General features: G+C 40.2%; 1 protein-coding gene across 1 annotated transcript in view; it reads right to left on the bottom strand.

The window, feature by feature from the left end:
• The window catches only part of LOC123246891, a 220504-nt gene that overhangs the window by 53918 nt on the left and 150644 nt on the right, over nt 1-15942 (bottom strand). The window contains exons 6-7 of the mRNA XM_044675672.1: nt 692-1798; nt 20-607 (exon numbers count right to left, since the gene is read on the bottom strand). Of these exons, the coding sequence (XP_044531607.1) occupies nt 20-607; nt 692-1798 (1695 nt within the window). The remainder of the gene's footprint in view (nt 1-19; nt 608-691; nt 1799-15942) is intronic.

Raw genomic sequence — 15942 nt, 5'->3', positions numbered from 1 at the left:
CTAGTGTGAATTCTTTGATGTACAGTAAGACCAGACTTCTGTGTAAATGGCTTTCCACATTGATTACATTCATAAGGTTTCTCTCCAGTGTGGATTCTCTGATGTACAAGAAGACTGGACCTGTCTGTAAAAGCCTTTTCACACTGATTACATTTATATGGTTTCTCTCCAGTATGGATTCTCTGATGTATTTTGAGAAATTCCCTACGTCTGAAAGCCTTCCCACAGAGATCACATTCAAAAGGAGTCTCTCCAAGGTGGATTCCCTGATGTACAGTAAGAGAAGACTTCTGTGTAAAAGATTTTCCACACTGATCACATTCATAAGGTTTCTCTCCAGTGTGGATGCGCTGATGTGTAACCATACCATTCCTAGATTTAAATGTCTTTCCACATTGATTACATTCATAAGGTTTCATTTCAGTGTGGATGCTCTGATGTCTAACCATATATCCCCTAGTTCCAAATGCCTTTCCACATTGATTACATTCATAAGGTTTCTCTCCAGTGTGGATTCCCTGATGTACAGTGAGAGAGGACTTATAAGTAAAAGACTTTCCACACTGATTACATTCATAAGGTTTCTCTCCAGTGTGGACATGCTGATGTGAAACCAAACCCTTTTTAAATCTGAATGCCTTGCCACATTGATTACATTCAAAAGGAGTCCCTCCAGAGTGGATTCCATGATGTAGAGTAAGATAAGACTTATGTGTAAAAGACTTTCCACACTGATGACATTCATAAGGTTTCTCTCCAGTGTGGATGTGCTGATGTGTAACCATACTCTTTTTACAAATGAATGCCTTTCCACAATAATTACATTCATAAGGTTTCTCTCCAGTATGGATTCTCTGATGTACAGTGAAACTGGTCTTGTCTGAAAATGCCTTTCCACATTGATTACATTTGTAAGGTTTCTCTCCACTGTGGATTTTCTGATGCACCCGAAGTACCTCTTTCTCATGGAAACTTTTTCCACATTGAAAACATTCATAAGGTTTCTCTCCAGTGTGGATTCTCTGATGTATAATAAGCCTGGCCCTCTGTATAAAAGCCTTTCCACACTGATTACATTCATAAGGTTTTTCTCCAGTGTGGATTTTCTGATGTGCAGTAAGACCAGACTTTGCTGTAAAAGACTTTCCACACTGATCACATTCATAAGGTTTCTCTCCAGTGTGGATGTCCTGATGTATAACCATACCATTCTTAGATTTAAATGTCTTTCCACACTGATTACATTCATAAGGCTTCTCTCCAGTGTGGATGCGCTGATGGTTAACCTTACCATTCTTAGATTTAAATGTCTTCCCACACTGATTACATTCATAAGGTTTCTCTCCAGTATGGATCCTTTGATGCAGATTAAGAAGGTACTTTTGTTTGAAAGCCTTTCCACATTGATTACATTTATAAGGTTTCTCTACAGTGTGGATTTTCTGGTGTACAGTAAGCCTGGCCTTGACTGAAAAAGCCTTTCCACACTGATTACATTCATAAGGTTTCTCTCCAGTATGGATTCTCTTGTGTATAGTAAGCCTGGCCTTGTCTGAAAAAGCCTTTTCACACTGATTACATTCATGAGGTTTCTCTCCAGTATGGATTCTCTGATGTACAGTAAGACTGATCTTGTATGGAAAAGCCTTTTTACATTGATTACATTTATAAGGTTTCTCTCCTGTGTGGATTCTCTGATGTACCCGAAGTACCTTTTTCTTATGGAAAGTTTTTCCACATTGAAAGCATTCATGAGGTTTCTCTCCAGTGTGGATTCTCTGATGTACAGTAAGAGTAGCTCTCTGTGCAAATGTTTTGCCACACTGATTACATTCATAAAGTTTCCCTCCAGTGTGGATTCTCTGATGTACATCAAAGTTTTCTCTCCAAGTGGAATCACAGATACCATCATCAATGGATCTTTCCTTCTGAATTTCTTCCCCAGAAAGGCTTAGCTCTGAGGTAATCTCTTTCATTTCAAGTCTGATCTTTCCTTCTGAAAGAAACAAACAATAAAACATACATGCATACTCACCTAGACATATATAAATATATATGTCCTTAATTGCTACTGATCACTAAAATAAAATAGAATCTTTACAATAAACAACATTTTAAAAAATGAAAGACATTAGGGGGCATCTGGGTGGTTCAGTGTATAAAGAACCAGGTCTAGAGAAGGGAGATCCTGAGTTCAAATCTGGCCTCCTGAAATTTCCTGACTGTGGGACCCCTGGGCAAGTCACTTAACCCCGTTGTCTAAACCTTCTCACTCTTCTCTATTATTGGTTATAAGACAGAAGGTAAGGGATTTTTAAAAATGCATGGCATTTTCCATATCTGAAAATGTGTGTCTCATACAGGAACTTGAGTCCATCATCTTTTTGGAAGGAAGTGCATAGACTGCTTCACTCTTAGTCCTCTTGCAGCCCTTCAAAAAACCCTTGGAGGTTCCCACTGAAGCCCAACAAATGTGAGCTCAAAACATGTGAGCACCTCAAGCAATAAAGACTTGGGAGTTTTGTTAGGAAGCTATTTTTCCTCTGGGATAAGCATGTGCTTGTTTCAATTTTAATAAATTTCTTTCTGCAGTGGTTCCAACCATTATGATCGAGCATATGATGTTTTTGGGGTTCATGCAGTGATTAGATCAAACCCTGACTGCTTCTGACTATGGGCACCATATCCTTTCTGTTACCCAACTGTACATCAAATTCTCTCTAAATTTCTGGGAATTTTGGACATTTATGTGTGTGAAGAGAATTTACAGCTCTCTCCTAGGGTTGCACATGAGATGTTCTCATGCCCAAGACCCTGTGTTCCTGGAGCTACCTCTAGTAAGAGAATCTTTAAATATATAGGCTCCATATGTAGAACAATCCATTGGGGGGATGTATCATGTTAAATCTCCTAGAACGCCCAAGTGAGGAGATTTAACATGCTGGTTTCCCAAAGAATCAAAGGGGAAATTGTGAGAAGGAAATTTGCCTTCCCCTCTTTCCACTACATGTACCTAGCATGAGAACTGGAAGCACAGACTACATGAGGGAAATCAGTGGATAGTTTAGGTCATGAGGCTAGAATGGCAGCAGGAAAAAGGCAGCAATGGAGTCAAGATTATCACGAGACAGGGGGCTGGGAGATCTTCCCCTGCTCCACCCCCTGGGTGGCTCATGCAAATTAGAAAGCATAGCTGGCTCTGGAGATGTCATGTGTGAGAGTTAGTGGGTGGAGAATAAAATTGATAAACTGAGGAAAGAGCAAATTTGAGCCTCTTCTCTTCCATGTTTTTTGCTAACCAGACCTGCTAGTGGCCCTTATGGAGGCCATAGAACAGTCAGCTAAATGAAGCAATAAGGTAAGTAGCTTTATATTTCTTGCTCTTATTTTTCCATCTTTCTTTTCCCCCTACTAACTTTGATTAATAAAAATGTTAATTTATGGCCAGTCTCCTAATTTTAATGATTACATTTTGGGCAACCACAAAGGGATAGATGTTACAGAATTATTTGCCAATCTGTTAACGGAGGGTGAAAAGAACACGATCCTTTCCATTGTGAACAGGTCTCAAAATAATGATGCGGTACGTTGGCCAAGTAATTGGACTAATGATGATGACATCAGACAAGGAGAGAATGAGAGACCATCTCAGTTCTATGACAGTTCTATCACAGTTGAACTACAGTGTAGGTAATTTGACACAGATATCTCCAGAGGGAGAGATGCCAGACTTATAACGATTCATTCTGTAAAGTATTGTTCCTGAGATATTAAGGACTATTTTAAGAACAATTGCCCAGATTGGCACAAAAGCTAAAGAGGACAGCAGCATATGTTTTTCAGGGCTGTGAAAGGTGAAACAGAAAGCTGAAAAAGAGGAGCTGGAGACATTAAGAAAGGAAAAAAATGAATTAGAGGAGAACTTAAAGAAGGAAAAGCTGAATTACAAAAACAAATAAAAGAAAGAGCTAAATGACAGACAGAGGTCATAACTCCTTTAAAGGAATCCATGAAGCAACCAATGGCATGCTATTTTTGTGGGGAACAAGCTCATGTAGCTATGAGTTGTAGAAAGAGAAACAGAAGCTGAAGAAATAATAATAATAATAATAATAATAATAAATCCTCCAATAGGATCAGTGATTATAATGGGGTAAATTATAAGTCGGTCCATACCACTACTCAAGAAATCTGTAATTATTGTGGGGCACCACAGAGAAATGGTCAGTATGACCAAAGTGATGGCCAGAGGTATGGACAAAGGAATCAAGATATATGATAGTATTTGGGAGGGGAAAGGACCTCAAGGATGAAGGTGAATTTTAAGCCTGTTAAGACCCCACTGCCTTGTTGATGTTAACTGTTTCAGTCAGTTCCTCTCCCCATCGTGTAAGAATGGATTTTTGGAGACTAAGAGATTGCTCCCAATGGAGTCCAAAATCTTAGCTGACTTGATGGGTGCAGTCTTGAATGATGAGCTGTGATGAAATGGCTGTGATCAGGGAATCAGGGTTTCAATTTCCTCCTCACTCCTCCCAGCCCTCAGCCCGAAGACCTCTCTTCTCCCTCCTCCTGGAGAAATTCCCCAGAATCTTTCACTGGTTTCAACTGCCAGCAATTGCCTTCTCCTCCTGTGGTTCCATCTCCTTTGCACAAAAATCCATCCTTACAATAGTGAAGAAGTCTATGTAATGCAATCTTAAATACAGATCTACAGCCAGAAGACAAGGTGTAAATAAAGTGCTGTTAACCACTCCAACAGCTATCAAAATCAGAGAAAGGGACTCTTGGATACATTCCTCCCATGTCAGAGGGGTACTCTCTACTGACAGTGAGTGACATCCTGTCACATATACTGTATTTGCTGCTTTTTAAAATTTCATTTTGCTTTTTAAGTTTACATATTAATATAATTTAAGATGTTCTGTTACACAATGTTACCTTCATTTAATATGTTTTGGTTATTAGCTATGTATTCTGTTACACTGTCCTCATTTGTACCCTCTTCCTATGATTGCAGGAGGGATAACGCCATTATAAAAGTTCATAGACAAGTTGGACAAACTCTTTTCCATGGCAAAGCCATTGGTCCCTATGGATGCTGGGTCTGTCACCAGATCCATCAGATCTCTGTTTTGTTATGGGCAACAATTCCAATCCACAGAAATTAGATGTTACCACAGCTTGGAGTACAGGAAGGTCACATATTGCCTAAATAGCCTTTTGCTCCTTTTTGCCTTGTTAACTGTCACATAGATGATGTGATGGATGGACTCCAACAAAAAGGATACAACCTTTATCAGTGACCTTTGAGGAATTTAAGGAACTGAAAATATCAGTTATTTTAACAGGTCTTCAGAAGTATTTTTTAGGTGCCTAGAAACACCATGGATCATTTGCCTACCTTTGACTGTGTGTGACAAGAGACGTGGGTCTGTTAAGTAGTAGTGAGTACATGGGTGACAAAGTGAAGTGCAACCTCACCATTCCATTGCTACCGCCACATTCATTTATACTAGAGCAAAGCATAGAAATGCACTGAATGGGACACGTAAAAACATGTCTTTTATGATTGTTATGGTCTCATCCTGGTGGAGGATTTCCCATGGGGTTTGGTGACCCCCAGACATTTTAGGTAATTCTTCAGCTTATTCTACCCTTCCCCCAGGATGGTATGGTACTTGTGGTTGGGTTTATTTTATTCCACCTATATCAGTGCACGATCATTATATTGGCCCAGGAGACAAGTCCATGGCCAGAAATCTGGGTTCTTGGTGGCATTCCAGACCCAAGAGGTCAAGGCCAAATTCAGCAGCATCCTCATCAGCAATACAGCGGTTTCTCTGGACACTCCTGCCAAACTTTAGAATGATGGCAATGATAGACTGTTAGAAACATCTCAGCTGAGGTAGAAAGATTGGTTCAAGACACAGCTCAAGTCATCTCCCAAACTATGAAAGTCATCTTTTTCCTACAAGAAAAGATTGACTCCTTAGCAAAAGCAGTTCTACAAAATTGGCTGGCCCTTGACATGCTTACAGTTGCATCAGGAGGTGCAGGTGCCTTTATTAATCAATCTTGTTTTTCTTATGTAAATAGATCTGGAAAAATTGTGACAAACATCCATGAACTTGAAAGAATTTTAAATGACACACAAGTTGCTGTAGAGCCTCATGTGACACTTGACGGTAACTAGTGAAACCTCTCATGGCTGCAGGGAACTGGTTTGTTTGCTACTATAATCAAATGGACTCATAATTCTGAGAATTGTGGTACTTTTTAGAATTCCGATTAGCTGTTGTACTACTGTTTATAACAAGTTTTACCTAATGAAAAAATTATGTACACACACCGTGGATCATGGCCAAGTTAGAGAAGAAATAGAACTCACTTTTGAGTGTGGAATCCTTGTGTTATACCTCTATTTGGCTGACCCATTGTCATGTGGGATGTGCAATATGATTTTCTGTTTTTTTTATTGTTTTTCTCTATATTTCCAAAAGGAATTTTGATTCTTTCTTCTTTTTTTCCTTTACTTGAGCATATGAAATCAGTATTAATGTTTTTGATTTTGAAAGATAAATTTGTAATACCTGTTAGCCCTAATACCAATGAATACTCAAAAGCTAGCTTTAGAATGTGGAAACCTGCCACTGACTGTAAAGTAATATAGGACTTTAATTAATATTTTGTCTGATTGCAGAAGAAGGGATTACTGAGGAGCTACTGTACAGTGCAAAGATGCACAAGGTCAAGGAGATTAACAATCCCTGTGGGATTGATGAGGATCTATGCCATGACAGAGGACCTGTTTGGGGAATTGAGGAAGCGGCTGTTTGACAAATTCAGACATTGGACTTCCTCATGCCAGGTTTCTACAAGTACCTTCATTTGGTTTTCATTTTGGCTCCCCTCTCCCTGAGATTGAAAGCAAAATCAGACTAGGGAATCATACTTCCCTTTTACCTCATACTTTGTCCCTTTATCTCTTTTATAGTATGGCAATTTTCTGTAGTCCCTGAAGCCATTGGGTAAGTTGAATATTGCGGCAATTGTCCTGTATCTTTGTATGATATAAGCTACCTCAATTGGGCCTTGCTGGTGATTTACGAACCTGTTATGGTTTTATTTTTGCTTGTAATTTTATACACATAGGAGTTTAATATGTATTTTTATCTAGATTTTTTTTTTACTCTTACATTTGGTTTTTGGGTTTTGGGGATTGTTTTGTTTTGTTTTAGGAATTGCTTCATATACCTCATAGGTCAGCTATGTATCCTGGGATGATTCTGGTGTTGGTCAACACCTTCCTAAGGGAGAGATTATGTAATTATCCTAAAATCCAATTTGAAGATATTTTAAAGTAATTTTTAGGAAAAAGAAGAGCACTAACACCTTGAATCAAGAAAGTGGATCTTCTGGAAAAGATGTCAAAAGGATGCCTACAGAAATCAAATACTACATCAAGAGATCCAAAATAAATGTTGGGATATAAATAACTGAACTAAAGGGGGTTGAACCTAGCATTTATTCTGAATGTAAATTCTTATGCCAAAGGGTAGTACCCCTAATAGGCTTTTTCTCATTGTGTCTATAAATCATTTTTTCTTTTTTCTCTTTTTTCTTTCTTTCCCTCATATTTCCCAAATTCTTGTAATTCCCTCTTTATAAGGTGCAACATTTTATATATCTCTAGTATATATGTGGAATGATTCACAGCGGAGACCTGACATGTTAATCTCCTAAAGAACCCAGGGAAGAAATTTAACATGCTAATTTGCCAAAGAATCAAAGGGGGGATTATGTCAAGAGAATTTATACCCCTCTTCTGCGGTCACCCATGAGATGTTGTCCTGCCTGCAACCCTGTATCCCCGCAGCTATGCCACTTATGTCACCTAGGCTGGTCACCTTAGGGACATCAGCTAGAGCAGGCTACATGACTCTGAACTTGATCCAGACATGACTCTGAATTTGAAATGGATGTAAAAAGAGAAGATAAGAGGGGAGAATGAGGAAGTGCTATTTTTTGCTGTCTCTGGTGTCCAGCCAAGGAAGATGCTGCTGGATATCACACTGGAAGCACCTACATGGGAGCTAGATTAGACTATTTTACTCTGTCTTTCTATTTATTTCTCATCTTTTACCTATCCAAGTAATTCTAATGAACTTTATTGAATTATTAGGACCAGAGTCCTAATTTTACTATAACTTATGCAAATGGCTACAGGCATATATAGACCTTCACTGGCTGGCTAGCTCTGCACTAGATTAGCTTTCATCATATCTGAGTTACTTTGGAATCATAACTCATGACAGCTAAAATCACCAGACCAAGATGTTCCATGGACTTGCATTCTTGCAGCAGTCTCTTTGAATACAGATAGCAGGCTCTTTAAAACCCAGATGGCTAGCCATGCACAGTGAGGCCATTATGACACCATTAGGGATCACCACAATTTTACAAAAACAGACCTTGAATTGCCCCTACTTGCAATGCTAAGCTGGTTTTCTGATCAGAATTCATTCTCTGTTCATGGTATTATTCTTCTATCTAAAAGATTCTCAAAGGCACTAATAGGCAACACTGTTTGGTTATTCACTAGAGTTCCAATGATAGAATAACCAGTTACATGTGGCAGAAAAGAGAAGGTTATGTTTGAAGAAATTCTATCCTTACAATGGATATCCTTTATATGTAAACATTTTCAAAAAAACTCTTACCTTATGACCTAAAAGCATTATTAAGTATTGGATCCAAGGCAGAAGAGCACTAAAGGCCAGTGCCCTTAATTAGGGTTTAATGAATTGTCCAGGGTCACACAGTTAATAAGTGCCTAAGGGCAGCTGGGTAGCTCAGTGGATTGAGAGTCAGGCCTAGAGACGGAAAGTCCTAGGTTCAAATCTGGCATCAGACACTGCCCAGCTGTGTGACCCTGGGCAAGTCACTTGACCCCCATTGCCCACCCTTACCACTCTTCCACCAAGGAGCCAATACACAGAAGTTAAGGGTTAAAAAGGGTTAAAAAAAAAAAAAGAAGAAGAAGAAGAAGTGCCTAACATCAGATATGAACCCTCACCTTCCGTCTTGGAGTCAATACTGTGTATTAGCTCCAAGGCAGAAGAGTGGTAAGAGTAGGCAATGGTGGTTAAGTGACTTGTCCAGGGTCACATGGCTGGGAAGTGTCTGAGGCCAGATTTGAACCTAGGACCTCCCATCTCTAGGCTTGGTTCTCTATTCACTGAGCTATCCTCTAGGTCTGCCTCTTGAACCACTGAGCTACCTAGCTCCTTGTATAAACATTTTTAAAAAAGGAAAAATATGCACAATTAACCTTCATGTAAATTTATCATTTAATACATTACTTGTAATGAGCCAATAGAAAAATGCACCTTTAAATATATTAGCAATCAATTCATTTTGTTGATTGTTTGGGGGACCTAAAAACAAAGAATGAATTTCCATCCTCAATAAGAGAACTTCAACAATTCACCTCCTGTGGACTTCATCTCCCAGAACTCCTTTCCTTTTCGTCCCCAAGTCACATGTTTACATTATTTGTATAAACTTGGGTCTAACCCTGCCCTCACTTTCTCTTCTTCCTAATTGCATGGCTGGGAAAACTGGCTTTCTTTAGTGAGGCTTTCCTTCCCTTATTTCAAGTTATTATTAATGCATCTTATTAAATATAATACTTGGAGTATTTGGATATTAATTTTTAATCTCACATTAGTTTTCTACTTAAAAATGACAATACAGCTGGTGGTTCAGTGGACAGAACACCAAGCACAGAGTCAGGAAGACCTGAGTTCTAATCCCACCTCAGAACCTAGCTAGTACTGTGACCCAGACAAGTCACAGCTTCAGTTTCTTCATGTGTAAAATGAGCATAATAATATCACTGACCTCCTCAGGTATGAGGATCAAATAAGATTTAGAAAATGCCGGGCACAGAGTAGGTGCTGAGTAAATGATAGCTGTTAGTTTTTTCATTATTATTTTTATCTTGACTATTCACTCCCTAATTCTGCTCTCTTAAATTGTTATTGTCCTCATTTTTCCATTCCCTTATTTCTTGTTGAACTAAATGGATTTCCATTCCAAAACATTGTCTTTTCCCAAGATCAGCTAAGAGTGTGGTTCATGATCTGCTGCTGCTTCTCAAACCATTTCTAAGTTTTACACTTGATTCTGAGCTTCCTGAGAGCATGGCCTGTCTCTTCCCTTCCCTTTGGGTGAAGTAAATTATTTAGGGGATTTGGATCCCGACCATTCTTCTATCCTCAGGATCAGACCATAGGAGATGCTTAATCAATGCATACTGACCAATTGCCTAGACCCAGGACTGATCCCATCAAAACCATTAAACTACAAGGAGAGGTTATAAAATTTAATGCTGATGGAGCAGCAGAGAAATAGACATTTTCTTATACAGCTATGACAATTAGAAGTAATGCTAAGCAGTGCTTAATCCTGGAGATGGCACTCCAGAAGTGGAACAGGAGATGTCACATGCACTGACCTTACCCTGCTTTTCAACTACTCACCTGTACAAGTACCTGTCCCAGCTTCTCCCTCTTGATTCCGTACATCTTGTCTCTTTAACAGGAAGAGCAAATCTAGTTTGGAAACGGGAATCCCTGCAACAGGGAAAGAAAAAAAGGGCTGAGTTCAAAGAGCTATCTGAGAATTCAAAAGTTTTAAAATAAAATTTTTATGAGTTTTCAGAACACCTCAGTTTCTCATAATGTTCCAACTCTTTCTCCCTATCAGAGACTAATTCCTTATAAAAAAAGAAATTTTAATGAAAAAGAGGAATATAAAAAAATTGGTAAAATCAATGATTATGTCAGAAAGTCTGACATAATATACAGTGTTCCAGAACCCTCAGTCTTCAGTCTACAAATGATCAGTCAAGAAGAAATGGAAAATCAGGCCACTAAGAAAACATAGAGGGTCTCTCTTTTAAAATTCAAGGGAAGATTGGTCAAAATTCCAGGTACATAAAGGCTAGCTATCCAAAGGGATATCATAATTTGGAAAATACACATTTCCTCCAGGTTTAAAAATTCAAAAAACAATAAACACAAACTAAAACAAATGTTGCCATGAAGAAAAAACACAAAGGGCTGAGTAGGAAAATTTGAATCTCTATAATGGAAAGTTTTCTTTTTAAATAATACAGTAAATTTACATGTAACACTAAAGGCTATCCTGCTGGTCAGCAATGCCTTCTGGTTCTGATTTTCTGTTTCATTTCATTTCAAAGGCATCTTTAAAAGAGCTTCTTTCCTTTCTTTCCATTTACTTTCTCCTTAGCACTCCTTCCACAGACTCCACACTCAGTCCTCCTGCTGACAGAAAATGAGAGGGAAAACCTCTCATACCAAATGGGCCCAGTCAGGCACTGGCTGCACTTTCACTCAGGCCCTGACAGGTTAAAGGGAGGAGGTGGGTTCCTCCCCATTTCCCAGTGCCACTCAAAGCTCTCCCTCTGCCACCATCACTCACTAATCTCTCCTCCTTTGAAGTTCATTCAATACAAATCTACCATCCAATCTAAGGTTTGGCAGCTGTTTGTCTATTGACCTCTGGGCCCTTCCCCTCCTTCCACAGTGAGTTCAGTGTCTGGCTCAGTCTTCCTCTCCTGCCCACCTGAGGACTCATAAACATGGTCAGACCCTTGACCTTGCTGTCACCCACAAATGCACTACCTCCATGCTTGAGAGCCCTGACATCCCCCTTTCCCTCTAGGATGCCCATCTGTGGTCCCCATTCTTTGTCCTCACCATGACCTCCATTCCCATCCCTCAGTTCCCTCCTGGGCCATCCTCCCTGCACTCACTCACTCTCTGCCCTTCCCCATGTTGACTCCAGGGAACAGTTTGACTTTACATCATCCTCTTCTCTCCAGCCCATTGGCTCCTAATCCTGGAGCTGACCTCATGCTGCCAAGCCTCAGCCTTGGTTACTCTCAACCTCCAATGCCCTCACTCCAACTCACCTGCAGCTGAACAAAGCTGGAGAAAAATCACAAAACTGTGCTGACTGGATCCACCACAAATTGATGGTACATCCTCTTACCTGGACCCTGGGTATATCCATGAAAACCATTTTTTTTAACCCTCACCTTCTGTGTTAGATTCAATACTATGTATTGGTTCCAAGGCAGAAGAGTCATAAGTGCTAGGCAATGAGGGTTAAGTGACTTGTACAAGGTCACCCAGCTAGGAAGTGTCTGAAGTCAGATTTGAACCTAAGGCCTCTTGTCTCTAAATCCTGGCTCTCAATCCATTGAGCCACCCAGCTACCCTCCATGCAACCCTCTTATACTTCCCTCAGTGATTCACTATCCCACTCACCAATGGAGATTATACAAAACCTTTTCTGCCTCAGCTCAGAAGCTTGCCCAATTGTTTACTAAAAAAACTAGGCTATTCACCCAGAGCTCCCTCTCTTCTCCCCTCACATCACTCAGATGCCTTCTAACACAATCTCTCTTTTCACCTCTTTCTCCTATAACGAGGTGGGATTTCTCCTTAACAAGGCTGGCAGCTCCACATGCACAAGTGATCCCATTACGACCTCTGTTCTCCTGAAGATTTAATAAAGTTATAAAGCTACTAGCAACTGTCATATTCAAACTCTGGGAGTTGTGAGCCTCACCTTGATTGACAGGTGAAGACAGTTGGAGACATCGGAATGTTCCCAGATGCTGTGAGGACAAGAGGAATGGCAGTTGGCCAGAGGATATAAATACCCTGACAGCCATCTGACAAGGACCCTTTGGCTTTGACCCTTGGCCTGAAACCCTTGGCTTTGGACATTGATCTCTGATCTTGGAGCATTGACCTGTGGATCTCTGACCATGGGTCCTCTGATTCTCTCTGAATTCCCCCTATATATTTAGACATCTGAACCATCATTAGATATTTAGGTATCTGGGCCCAGGTGGGAACCGGGAAGAGGGAAGGAGAAGAAGCAGAGGGAGGTAAGGGAAGTATTTCCTGACAGCTGTAGAACTGACATAACAACTGGCAATAAGAAGCTGAGAGGGATCATTGATATCTCTATCAACCAAGCAGATTACTTTTTCTGGTTTGCCCATGGCCAAGCTGAGCTAGAGTAGGTGAAGAACAAGAGCTCCAGCATTACTGAAATAGCCTACAGTCCTGAGGGATTAGTGATCATAGCCATTAGTGACAGGGTCTCCTATCCCCAATCCGTTCCTGATTATTCCTTTCCCTTATTAACATCTATAGATAAAGTTTATTAAGTACCTTCCTGAGTGATTATTACATCACAACCCTTGGGGAGGGAGCAACGCAGTCAAATGAAAACATTATCCAAGGCTAATAGATCCCAATATTAATAATAAATCCAACCCCAGGTGGGACCTGAAAGGGTTAGCCATCCACCTGACCTTTAGGGATTCTGCCTGGGTGCTATTATCGAGAAGTGGCAGTTATTATAACATCCAGCTGAGTGACAGGACTTGGGTGTCCTTGCACCAGCTATCAAGGGAATCCAAAGCACAGCTTTCCTGATTAATATACCCTATAATAATATAATAGTAGAGAAAGATACCTTCTTTATAACACAACCTCATAATTTAATTTAAATTATTACAGGATTCTCCCTATAGGATGTGTGGCCTTAAGTGTTCTTATCAAATGAGACAAATTTTATTTAGACTTTCCTTAGCCTGCAGCAAATGAGTTTGCAAAAACTCCAATACACTGACACTGAGTCACAGGGGCTGCTTCGGCTTACCGACTGAGACCAGGTTCTCATAGTTCTCCAACATCACATTCCTGTACAGGGCCCTCTGGGCAGGATCCAGGAGTCTCCACTCCTTCCGGCTGAACTCCACAGTCACATCTTTAAACGTCACAGACTCCTGAATGAAACACATTCCTGTTTAATCAGGATGACTTCTCTAAAAATATTTCTTCATTATCCACATGCTCTCGGCCTCACTCGATAGTGAACTCAGGAGCCAGTGCATGAGTTTTCTGAGAAATTTTCCTATCAATGAACTCCCAAAATATGTAATTTACTCAAGGACCAAACCACACCACAGAATCAGTCTTCACCTTCCAATTATATAGACAACACAAATATCAGCAGACATACTCCAAATATTTGTTTCTACCTCTCTAGCAATCATTCCCCATTCCTGATCAGTCTCTTCAGGGCTGATTTTCTCAGAAGGCAGAATGCTTCAAATAGTCTAACAGCATAGCACTGCTTGGTTTATACCCCAAAGAGATAATAAGGAAAAAGTCTTGTTCCAAAATATTTATAGCTGTGCTCTTTGTATTGGCAAAAAATTGGAAAATGAGAGAATGTCCTTCTATTGGGGAAAGGCTGAACAAATTGTATATCTCTTGTTGATGGTATATTATTGTGCTCAAAGGAATAATGAACTGGAGGAATTCCATGTGAACTGGAACCACCTCTAGGAATTGATGCAGAGAGAAAGGAGTAGATCCAGGAGAACATTGTACAGAGAGATGGCTACACTGTGGTACAATCGAACATAATGGACTTTTCTACTAGCAGCAATGCAAGGATCCAGAGCAAGGCTGAGGGACTTATGAGAAAGAAAACTAGCCACATTCAGAAGAACTGTGGGAGTAGTGTAATGCAGGATATCTTGCATTTGCAATATTACCCTAGCCAATCCTGTCAGTTATCAGAATAGAACTCTGGAATAGCATGTGCCATGCCAAGTGCCAACCAACAGTTGGGCTGTAACTATATAAGGCCCTGCAAACCCAACCTTGGGGTTCTGATTTCCTTGACCTCACCCAGATGCCCAATTATCCCTGACCTTTCCCTGGGGACCCCAGGTAGAAAGGGTGTAAGGGAGGTGGATCATTGGTAGGAACTAGCTAGTGTAGCCTAATGGTTCGGGACATCTCTAGTACAACTCAACAACATCCTCTGTTTAGCTGGTGAATCAAATAACATCAAGCCAGAGTCTAGTTATCTCTTGCTGAGGGCTGGTTGCCCTCAGCCTGAGAAGACCTTCTAGGTCCATTGCCAACCCTTGCCAGTTGCCCCTAGCAACAGCTTAACAAGACCTAAGCTCTCTTACCTTGGTTTTCCCTTTCCTTTTTCAAATAAATCCCTTATCCTTAATCTGTGACTGCTGTGGTTACTCCAACACCATGAAGGTTGAGGGGACTAGAGAGAGGGGAGAATACTGAGAAGGTTTGAGGAATAAGTGAAGACTGATTCTAGCCTCCATTATTAGGCAGGAAGTTTGAATCTCGGTCTCCTGCTGGGTTCAGCTCTCACCCAATTCGAAGGCAGTTACTTCAGCAGGGAGGAGACACCCACTTAACACCTTTAAAGAGCCTACAGCTAGCAGTGGAGATTCACTGGGCACCTCAGCTGAGGCTGCTCATCTCTGATAACACCTAACTCCAAATCTCCTGCTAGTTCAGTTACAGGCTCCCAGGCCCCTAGTGACTCATATTTATCATCATATTATCCATTACAGTAGAAACACAGAAGAAAAACAACTGCTTGAACACATGGGCTGATGGGGATATTATTGGGGATGTAGACACTAAAAGATAACTCTAGTCCAACTATCAATAATATGGTATTAGGTCTTAATCAATAATACATGTAAAACCCAGTGGAATTGTATGTCAGCTATGGGAGTTTGGGGGAGAGAGAAAGAATGTGAATAATGTAACTATGGGAAAATATTCAAAATTAAAATTAAAATTAAAAAAATAGACTAACAGGCTAAGCATTCTTCCCATCCCAACTCCTAAGGCTATGTGGCTTTCTCTCCTTGGTCAGCATGTCAAATGTTAATCCAGAACAGACCTAAAACAAAACTCAGGTCTCCATGTGTAATAATTATTAGCTATCTATAATGTGTAATCTGTGATCTTGGAGTTGAGGACTCTCTGGAAGAGT

This window comes from Gracilinanus agilis, chromosome 4, assembly GCF_016433145.1.
Source record: "Gracilinanus agilis isolate LMUSP501 chromosome 4, AgileGrace, whole genome shotgun sequence".
NCBI lineage: Eukaryota > Metazoa > Chordata > Mammalia > Didelphimorphia > Didelphidae > Gracilinanus > Gracilinanus agilis.
This window is presented reverse-complemented; position numbering and strand designations above follow the sequence as displayed.